General features: G+C 36.0%; 1 protein-coding gene across 1 annotated transcript in view; it reads left to right on the top strand.

Annotated features, from left to right (window-relative positions):
- The first annotated feature begins 2,610 nt into the window (after window positions 1-2,610).
- The window catches only part of LOC127449947 (non-receptor tyrosine-protein kinase TYK2-like), a 75,170-nt gene continuing 66,276 nt past the window's right edge, over window positions 2,611-11,504 (top strand). The window contains exons 1-4 of the mRNA XM_051713589.1: window positions 2,611-2,777; window positions 5,652-5,845; window positions 8,452-8,575; window positions 8,679-8,817. Coding sequence (XP_051569549.1) covers window positions 5,671-5,845; window positions 8,452-8,575; window positions 8,679-8,817 — 438 coding nt within the window. The 5' untranslated portion in view covers window positions 2,611-2,777; window positions 5,652-5,670. The remainder of the gene's footprint in view (window positions 2,778-5,651; window positions 5,846-8,451; window positions 8,576-8,678; window positions 8,818-11,504) is intronic.

Below are 11,504 nucleotides of genomic sequence, written 5' to 3'. Positions count from 1 at the left end.
TATCGCCTTCAGGTTTATTTCCATAACTTATATTTTAACCTTGTCCAATCAGTGTATTTACCTATAGCGCCACTTGCGTTCAATGAGTGCTTGCTTGTTTGTCTACTTTCTCATTCTGGTGGGTGTCCTTCAGTGATTTAAAGGCAATTCACCCCAAAAATCTGTCATTATTTACTTACCTTCATGTTGTTTCAACCCAGTATGCTGTTATACTGTTATATATTAAAAGTAAATTTACTTATGTAGCTCTTACCATAGTATATTAAATGTCCAGTGACAACATTTGTTAATCTTAATCCTTTGAGGGAGACTTGTTTTATAGAAGCACCTGACACACGCATACATTCTCCTCTCCTTTCACATCTGACACAACAGTTTTAATTCATGTTTCACCTTTGCGTTTAAAAAAAAAAACTAAACATAATTTACACAACACATCCTTTAAAAGAGCACCTTAAATTATTAGGTTTTATTATGAAACTATCCATTTATCAAGTTACAACAACTTAATGTCAAGCGCTCCGAGATAATGCAGCTGTGCAAAGAGGACGCTCTGAAATGATCGTGAGCGAGCAGGACATTTCATTTTACAAATACATCTTGCTTTGATTCTTTCATCCTTGTTTCCTTTCATTGCATCCTTTCCTCATTTTCTAAGAGGGTGGAGCAAGGATGCAAGGAAAGGAAGCAAGGAAAAGAAATGAGAAGCATCCTATGATGCATGCTTCTTTAGTGGAAGATTATCAGTGACAATGACTTAATTGTCAGGCTGTTTGTCACACAAAGCTATTGTACTATTACCTCAGAATGTTTGGAGACCAGTGAATCTGGATTACTTATAAGATACTTTTGCAGTGTCTTATTTGGAGCTTGACAGTTGTGGTCATTTTGAACTGTCATTGTATGGCTGGAGCTTTGTTCTGTGGCTTTCATGTGCCGCAGACCAAAATAACATCATATAGGTTTGGAACAACAGTGGAAAATCTTTTTTTTATTCCCCTACACAAATATATACTAACAGGTTTCATTAGGTTCTGGGAATTTTGAGAATTAAAAAATTAAAAAAGATAAATAATAAATCTTTATCCATCTCTTCTTATGGCTGTCAGGTATAGTAAGAACAGTATAATAGCACCATAAACATAGTGTGCTATATTCTAAGTTTTATAAAGCCATACAATAGCATTGTGGGAAGAACAGACTGAAATTTAGGTCATTATTCATTAAAATTCTTCCCCTCTACTGCAGCTCTCGCTCTCTCTTAAGTGTGAAACACTTAAGATGTTTCACAAAAGCATTTGTCTTAAGATGGTTATTTATATCTTCAGCTTTAGTGTGTCAATAGGAAATATAAATGTTAGACTCTCAAACATTACTTTTGCAAATAGAACAGATTAGAATAGAAGAACAGGGAGCCCTGCAACAGATATCATGGCCCCCACAGAGCCCCCCACTGAACATCATGTCAGTCTGAGAATATATACAGAGACAGAAGCAACTGAGACAGCCTAAATAGATAGAAGAACTGTGGTGAATTCTCCAAGAAGCTTGGAACATCTTATCTGCCAACAACCAAGACAAAATGTGCCCAGGTGTACCTAGGAGAATTGGGGCTGTTTTAAACGCAAAGGTGGTCACACTGAATATTGATTTAGCTCTTTTATGTTTACTGGACTTTGTATGACATTAAGTGATAAATGAAAACTATTTATTTCATTATTTTGAAGACATCCTCACTATGCAACATTTTTCACAAGTGCCTAAAACTTTATATATATATATATATATATATATATATATATATATATATATATACTAGATGTATACTGATATTGATTGATCTGTAATGAATGCGAATGCATGTAACAATTCATGTTGATTCATTAATATTGGCCACATGCTGTATATTTATTAAACATTATGTAGCATCATCAACCTTTGTAAATCTTTTTTTTTTCATTTTAATAAATTAAATAGCAAATTAATATTATTGTTAACACATGGAATTCATGTTAAACATTAATCATTTGATTTATTTATTACATGTTTTATTGATTTGTAATTTACAAGCAATCAGTTTATTGAGATCCTTTGTTTGCTGGCAATTACTGCACATTGCAACTCAACAAATATTTTACTCAGTATAAACAATATATGTTTGTGTCTAAGAACAAAATGTGATTGTTAATTTAAGGTACTAGTTTGATATCAAGTGCGGAATTAGGCTAATTAAATCTTATTTAACTTTACAATTTTATTTTATGTATTATTTATTTATTTTTATCTTGCATAACATTCAGTAAACATTAGACGTTTGTATTTTTGAACAAATTCAGATTATTAATTTAAAAGTTCAAAATGAAGATTTTATGTATTTTATTTAGCTTTAATTTATTTATTTAAAAAAGTTGTTAACTAAAACAGTGGAAAATGTATGTATTTAGAGTAAAATATGCTGAATCCTACGGTCTGCAGGAACTCTTAATTTGAAGAGCTCTATGAACGAAAACACTTTGGTTGCGTCTCAAACACTTGTGAGCTTCCTAACGAGACAGTGTTTGTAACGCGCCTGCGGTGCTCAAAATAATGTCTTAGTAGGCAGCTCACTAGTTCTTGAGACACGGCCTTTCAGATGCTGTTTTCTTGCCACAGTGCACGTAGCGAAGACTGCGAAAACACGCAATGTCTGCAGTGTAAATGTTTAGAGATGTAAATCCTGAAATAACAAGATAACTCAACATTGTCTGAGATAAACACCGTCATTCATCTGTCTTCAGGTAAATAATTACTTTTTAACGATGTTTTTCATCTTGACATGAGATCAGGTTGTTGCCCAGCAGGGCTGTTTGTGAAACAGGAAGTATCTTACATGTATTTGTTTTTTTTTGTTTGTTTTTTGTTTTTGTTTTTTTTTGTATAGAAGCAAGTTTTGTCGTTACTTTGCTCCTGTGTACTATGGCGGTACACACAGTATGAGGTTTAAATAGTGTTATTGGTGGGCCATTGGTGACCTGATGTGTTCATTTTGGAAAGTTGTGCACAGTGTTCTGAGAATTGCCAACCTCGGCCATTACAGCGGAACAGCATGCCATATTATTGACAACAGTACTGATGTGCACTATCATATCATAGTGTATTGTTTATGAGCAGAGCTGTCACGCCAGTTCTCCGAAACATATAGAAAGTGTCATATTGATATATTAATTATCCTGAGGTAGTCTATACACAGGGGCGGGTTTACGATTTCTGAGGCCCCAAGCAACAGACCGACCCGGTTGCTTAAAAAAAAAAAAAAAAGACATAAAATGTATTTTTATTCATAATTTTAAATTCATCCTATCAGCTGTTGAAGCCAAGTACATTCAAAATATTTAATGAAATAAAAATATATTTAAAGATAATTAATGCATGTTTTCCAGTTTTTCCACAATACAGTGATTAAAAAAAGCAATATATTTTAGAAATTTTATTTTTTTATTAATTAATTTTATTTTTTGATAACCGGGTGTGTAAAACCTATTACTTTGCTCAGTAACATTTTGGAATTCAGTTGTTATTTATTAATATTATATCCCAACAATTATTTATTGTTGTCCAGTTTGTTATTATAATACTGTATTATTATTATTATTATTATTATTACTTTGAGAATTTGTTGTGTACAATAGTAATATATTCCTTTCTTTTTTACTTTCACGTGGTGCTTATATTCTGATGCTGAGTCTGTATTTTATGTAAACATCGTAGGCAATATTCGTAACAGTACTGTAACAGTAAACATAGGCACGGCGGCCCCTCAGCACACTAGAGCATATGAAATAAACAAACAAACAAACAAAAACATTGCCATTCATCAAGCGCTGAAACTTTGCTTGTTGCAGAACAATCTGAAATAATGTTCAAGTCGGGATTAAACGGAAGTTGCGACGGACTTCCGTATTGTGATGTATTTCCGGGGATTTTAGTTTATCCATTGGTTGTTGATTGGATTGTTAAAATATGGGCGTTGCATAGCGGAACGGAGGTAGATCTGAATGCGAGTTTGCAGTGGACACACACACCCCTACCACCGTGCTGCTCGAGTCAGAGATGGTTATCGGCGAAATTGAGCAGCGATCTCAACACATTTATGATCAAACTGACAACATAAACGCACGAGCACATCGCGGTCTTTGCTTACGAAGAGGCTGTAGCCGTTGAAAAACGTGTGAGTAAAAGAGAACTATATTTTAACGTTTTAAATCACAATACACTAAATATAAAGGAAATAAATACTTACTCGCGCTGTCCATTCAAAAATATAAATAAACTCCAGAGGCAACCGAAGCGTTGTATTCATTAGAGATCACCTCAGTAATTCAGGCATGAAATGTCTCGAGCACAACCGCAAATTCGCCGTTATTCCTCCTCATTCGAAATGTAAATTCAAATCAGCTGACCCGTAACCAAGGAAGTTTGGGTTAAGGAACAATAGTTTTGAAGGAAAACAGACGAAAATACACCTTTCCATCTTCAACATGGATGCTACGCAAGGTTGTGGTATTTATAAGAAAGGGGCGGGGTTTAAGCGGATTAAGTCCTGCGTACGTCACCAGAGAGAAGTCTGTCGTTTCACCAGAAGATCGAGTTATTACATTTTGATTAAAGATTACGAGGTCAAAAAAATAAAACATAGATGAATCGTTCACAATAAGATCAGTGACATGCATTTAGAAAATAGGGTGAATTTTTCATTTTATGCTGACTTTAAACATTGTCACATTCACCTCTTTGCAACCTGAGCTTGTTCAAAACGTTACATCTTTGTGACACCTGCGCAAAAGACAATCTAGACACAGCGCAACAAATGAAACAGAACGCAGGTGTCTCGGCATGCATTTTTGCACTTATTAAATTGACACCACTAAAAATGTGCCTGTCCTGTGTCAGACATTGAAGAAACAGCGAGACACGGTGCAGCAGTCAAGGAAGTTCATCCCACACGTTTACACAGGAAAACAATGAAAAAACAGAGCAGACGCACGCAAAAACACGTTCGGTGTGAACGACCCCTAACTCATCCGTTCGCGCGTATCTGTGAGTGAGAGCACATGGGTGAAACAAGTTCGGACAGCCTTTACATTTTTTCATAAATTACAAACCCGAACCCTACTTGAGAAACTGACCTGTCCCGAACCCGGCGCCTTCTAATGTGAACCGTTCTGAGAGCGCTGACAACAGCGTATTCGCGTGTGTACCCAGAATAACATATCACCCCTCAAGCAGTTTTTGCATAGCTTTCCTACTGGTGCGGAGGCCCCTCCGACGTCTGGGGCCCCACGCAATTGCATGGTTTGCTTGGTGGTTAAAGCTGCTACTGCCTATACAATTTTAAAAAGTCAATTGTGGTAGGCTGATGAATGGAAACCCCCTTGTTTAAGGGTGTGTTCACCCAAAATGGATAATTATGTCATCATTTACAGCTCATACAAAATGTGTATGACTTTCTTCTAGTGAGCACAAAAGGAGATGTTGGGCAGAATGTTAGGGCCTGACAGTTTCGGTTTCCTTTCACTTTCATTGAATGAAAAAATAATAATTTCACCACTTGCATTACTTGGAGGAAAGAAAGTCATATGTGAGTGAACTAACCCTTCAAGACATGATGATAGGTGCTAGACTCAATGGAGAATGTCTAGACGAGGACGTTCGAGAAGATCCAAAGCAGGGACGTCCACAGGACAGTGTGAGGGTCCTGGCATCCATGTGTTTCTGTTCTGGACCAAAGAAGGCGAGCGCTGCCTGTCTTACCATGAGGGCGAAGTGACAGCTGAGGACCTCACCATTAATGCAGCCAAGGCTGTGGGTAGGTTTGGTTGCCTGCCAGGGTTATTTTTTAGAGTAATATTAATTAGTAACATTTTAATAATTACTATGCTATAGTGATGATATTAGGGTTATATTATATAGTAGTAAACCTATTATTACTATACTAAACTAACTTTTAAATGTATTTTTTATTATTTTATTTTCAGTTTGTCCTTTCAGTGTAGTTTTATTCTTGTTAGTTTTTACTCTGAATGACTGTTCTATTTTTTTTCTCAGTTTTTTAGTTTCAGTAGATTTTGTAGTTTTAGATCTAGTGTGTTAGGGCTGCCAAAGTTAATGCAGTAACTGATATCATTTAACCATTGTTAACAATGTTACATTTCTCAGGGCTGTCTAGTGTTATAGCTATCAAGTGGCATTTTCATGTTTATTGAATGCAGGTTGTAGTAGTGCTGCAACTAATCGATAAAATCGATAATGAAAATCATTGACAATTAATTTCATTATTGATTAGGCTAGTTGGTGCGGCGAACACAGAGAAGCTCCATCAGTGACGTCACTTTACAGTAGTGAAAAATGCTTTTGCATGATAACTTGTTTAAAAAGTGATAGAGAAATTTTGAAGTGGAAGAAACACGACCCAAGTTGTCCAGCTCACTTTATAAACACTTCAAAGAAGATCGTATAAGCATACATAATAATTTTTCATCTGTCCCACTTTACCAGTACTGCTTAAAAAATCTGGTATTTGGTCAAAAGAGGGTCTTCAAAGGTTCTACATCCCAGTATTGAATATTTCTTCAGGTAGAAGACATCCTAAGCTTTCTTTAAAGGTATAATGTTAGGTTACGTGGCGTTTGGAGCATAATTCAAGGTGTCAAGAAATGTAACATTTCCAAAAAGTGTCCCACTTTGCCCATATTCACCCCAGTATATAAAAATATATTTTATTTTAGTTAGTTTTGGAGTTATGAAAAAGTATTTTAGTTTAGTTTCAGTTTTTTTTCCCAATCATTTAAGTTTATTTTAGTTAAAAATTATTTTAGTTAGTTTTAATTAACTATAATAACACTGGTGAGTGGCGGTATTTGTAGCAGGTAATAAACGTGCATGATCTCCGGTGGGCGATCTACGGATTTCATAGCACTATCGGGGGTGTTGAACTATCTCTCTTGGGCCCCCATCCATGGCTGGGCCCCTGAAAGCTCTCCCTTTTATATATGTAAGTTGCATCTTCATAAAATTGCAAAGAATTCAATTAAAAATGTTTTACCCTACTTCTCACAGAACTTTAACTTTGTAAAAATAGAAAATAAATCTGTAAAAATATATAAAAACATTTTTCTCTTTAGTCGTCCCATGTACAAAAATAAATTGTTAGAACAAATTAATAAAAGGAAGAAGGAAATAACAAGTGCACACAGTAATCCAGTAACATTGGATGGAATGTGAGCATTAGCAATCGCATTCTCTCACAAAAGGGCAGATCAAACTAATTGTACAGTGCAAAGTGAATATGATACTTAAATTGCATATAGCACATATGGTTCGCTTTGAATTTGCTCTCTCATGTGGATCTAGCGAGAGCAACAATCTCCTGACTGCTTCCAGTTATCACTGCCTGCTTTTGTCATGGATCGATTGTCACACAACATTCGTGAGTCTTTTGTGACACCGTTTTGATTCAGGCTAATACAGTGCATGCTTCAGAGTAATCTATGAATCTATGAGCTCTCAACAAAAATTGCTGGATTTGCTCTAGTTTTGTGAGATGCTGGAATTAAATCTTTTAAAGATATTCAGTTGCCATTTAATTGGAGATGGTATATAATATACATTTGAATTATTATATGCCTTTTTAATAATATTTTTATTTATATAGCACCATCAAGAACCCAAGGATGCTTTACAAATTATAGGCAAAAAGAGACATCAACATACAAAGTAGTTTTTAAGCAAGCAAGTAAGCAAGCAATCTATCAGGCATATCAAAACTTGAACATGGAGACATGTACAATATAATACAGAGATAACAGCTGTATGAGGATCAATCAGATAGAAAAACATAGTTTAAATAAATGAGTTTTTAATTCTCAAAGGTCTGGAGCGATGTAGATTCACAAAGGTTTTGGGGCAATTGGTTCCAAAGCTTTGGTGCAGTAACATTGAAAGCCCTACCACCGATAGTAGATAGTCTGAACTTAGGTATGACAAGCAAGTTTCCTGCACTAGATCTAAGAGTGTGGACGAGAACATAAGGATGTATTAGTGCTATCAAATATGAGGGTGCTAATCCATTAAAGGCCTTAAAGACTAAAACAAGAATTTTGAACTGTATGCGATAGGCAATTGGGAGCCAGTGCAGTGTGTGAAGGATAGGAGTGATGTGAGTTGATTTCTTGTTATGTGTGAGAGTACGTGCAGCAGAGTTTTGCACAATTTGTAATTTTTTATCATTAGACAAGACAGGTAAAAGTTACAGGGAACTGCTAAGGAGAGACAGAATGAAACATGATTGAAATACCAAACATTGGCCAATGTATAGGCCTTGGCAATAAATCGATCAACCACTAGTGCCAGTGTCTGTAAAAACTTTGTTTTTGTTTTTCTTTGTCAGTAATTTTAAGTGTTTTCCTCCCTCAGGTATCACTCCAGTGTGCCATGCCTTGTTTGCGCTCTATGATCCTGCATCCTCGTGTTGGTACAGCCCAAATCACAAATTTAACATGGAAAACCAGTCAGGCCTGTTGCTACATTTTCGTATGAGGTGAGAGTATGTGCGTGTGTGCATGGATAGATGCTTCACCTTTGAAATAATTTGAACTTTTATTGTGTGATTCATGTATTAACAGATTTATATTGTTTTGTAGATTTTACTTTCGTAACTGGCATGGTTTAGGTGAAAAGGAACCGACAGTGATACGCTATGCATTGCGGACTGTTATTGGGCAAGAGCAGGTGACGTATCCCTTGCTGGAGATGACCTCACTGGAGTACCTCTTTGCTCAGGTGATTTTCAAAATTATATTGAAATGCTACAGCTTCTCTGCCTTTCAGATATTTAATTCTAGTTTGTAGAGGTCATGAAAAACATTTCAGCAGCTTTAATCAACCTCTGTTGTGCATTATGCAACTGAATCATTAATCATTGGCTGTGTCTCGTTTGGAAGGATGCGTCCTCCGGAGGTCGCATTTGTCGGCCACATACGTCATCGAGGCTGTCTCGTTTCAGAAAAGCGAGTAGGACACTTCAAATGCAGCCTTCGAATGTGACCTTCTTTCATGGGTATTCGGAGGATGCATGAGGTGTATCCTTCGTGGGCACTCGCAACCCACAATTTTTTGTTTCAACGGAAATGTCTAAAAAAATGATGCCAATTTGCACGTAAATATGATTTTCAAATGCAAGGAATGTTAATTCCCAAGTTGAAGTACCTGAGTAGATGGGTGCAGAGTATATAATATGTATAATTACTAGCCTTCCAAACGAGACACAGCCATTGTCTTAAGTTGCTGTCACATTATACTGTAAAAGGAAAGTTCACCCAAACTTGAAAATTCTCTCATGATTTACTCACCCTCCTGGCATACCAGATGTGTATGACTTTTTCTTCTGCAGAACACAAATGAAGATTTTTAGAAAAATATTTCAGCTCTGTAGGTGCATACAATGCAAGTGAATGGGAATCAGACCTTTGTAGCTCAAAAAAACCATATAAAGGGAGCATAAAAATAATCCATATGACTTCAGTGGTTTAATTCATGTGTTCAGACATGATATGATAGATGTGGATGAGAAACAGATCAATGTTTAAGTCATTTTTTATCATAAATTCTCCTCCCTGCCCAGTAGGTGGCGATATGCATGTAAAATATGAATCACCAAAAACACAAGGAGAATGTGAAAGTGGAGACTGACTGAGCAGGGAGGACAATTTATAGTAAAGAAGGACTTAAATATTTATCTGTTTTCACTCACACCTATCGTATCGCTTCTGAAAATGTGGATTAAACCTCCAGAGTCATCTGGAGTACTTTTATTTTGCCCTTATGTGGATTTTGGAGCTTCAAAATTTTGGCACCCATTCACTTGCATTGTATGGACCTACAGAGCTGAGAAATACTTCTAAAAATCTTTGTTTGTGTTCAGCAGATGAAAGAAAGTCATACACATCTGGGATGGCATGAGGGTGAGTAAATAATAAGAGAATTCTCATTTTTGGGTGAACTATCCTTTTAAGTGAACAAAATTACTTCGGACCCTGCAACTAATATGGGCAACATGAAATAATATCACGCTTTAGGACTTTTGTTTATAACAAATATGAAATTAGTGACACTTGATACTCTAAATGTTGTTAGCTATACAAATTCATTGGTCAAAATTCACCAAACTTTGGTATGCATCGAAAGACAAACTTCAGAAACTAGCAAAATGGCAGAGGTCAATACAAAATTGTATCATAAAGTTTTGAAAAACACAGTTTTCCCATGACAATATTAAAAAGCATACATTTTGGAAATGTGAATTTCTGTGCCACTAGCATCACCTAGGGCTGTCACGATTATGAAATTTGGCTGACGATTAATTGTCTAACAAATAATTGCTATTGTGACAATTAATTTTCTGTTTTAGGGTTTTCATGATTAATTGTTATATAAATTGTCATATTTCTTAAGGTGCATGTGTACTTCATACACCTTAAGAAGTCATTTTTACTTATTTAACTTCAAATATATAACTTAAACAATAAAATAGGGATATATGATTTCCCTTTAAGGCTTTAAAAACTTATGACATGAAAAATAATGTTTAAAATATAAAAATATTTCTAAATTCTTAAAATATGTCTCTTATTTCATCAGCTTTAGTTTTGGTCAGATTTACATTTACACTGTTGTTTTTGGAATGCATATGTATTTTATATTATACTTTTAAAATATTAGTTTATTTATTATTATTATATTTATATTAGTAATAGTAAAACAAATTCTGTCCTAATTTCTTCGCTTTTACACGTTATTTTAATGCTCTTTTTTTTTTTTTCAGTTTGGAATGCCCAATTCCCAATGCGCTCTAAGTCCTCGTGGTGGCATAGTGACTCGCCTCAATCCAGGTGGCGGAGAATGAATCTCAGTTGCCTCTGTGTCTGAGACCATCAATCCTCGCATCTTATCACGTGGCTTGTTGAGCGTGTTACCACGGAGACAGCGCGTGTGGAGGCTTCACGCTATTCTCCGCGGCATCCACGCACAACTCACCACGTGCCCCACTGAGAGCGAGAACCACACATTATAGTGACCATGAGGAGGTTACCCCATGTGACTCTACCCTCCCTAGCAACCGGGCCAATTTGGTTGCTTAGGGGACCTGGCTGGAATCACTTAGCATGCCCTGGATTCGAACTTGCGACTCCAGGGATGGTAGTCAGCGTCAATACTCGCTGAGCTACCCAGGCCCCCCATTTTAATGCTCTTTGATTAAACCCATCAGCCCTAATATTTCTCATGAATCAAAACCTTTGAGATTTCGTTTAATCATTTTATCACTCCACAGTGATAACCTGCAATGACCAGTAACGTTCGACAATCGTCTAAAGTGAAGCCGGAGCACATTGCGTTCACTATCAAAGTTCATATTTGTTAGTTTATATCAGCGCGCACATCAGAGCGTTGAGAAGCGCTTCACGCGCTCT

This window comes from Myxocyprinus asiaticus, chromosome 13, assembly GCF_019703515.2.
Source record: "Myxocyprinus asiaticus isolate MX2 ecotype Aquarium Trade chromosome 13, UBuf_Myxa_2, whole genome shotgun sequence".
Classification (NCBI taxonomy): domain Eukaryota; kingdom Metazoa; phylum Chordata; class Actinopteri; order Cypriniformes; family Catostomidae; genus Myxocyprinus; species Myxocyprinus asiaticus.
The sequence above is the reverse complement of the archived record's forward strand: the minus strand, read 5'-3'. Positions and strand labels throughout refer to the sequence as shown.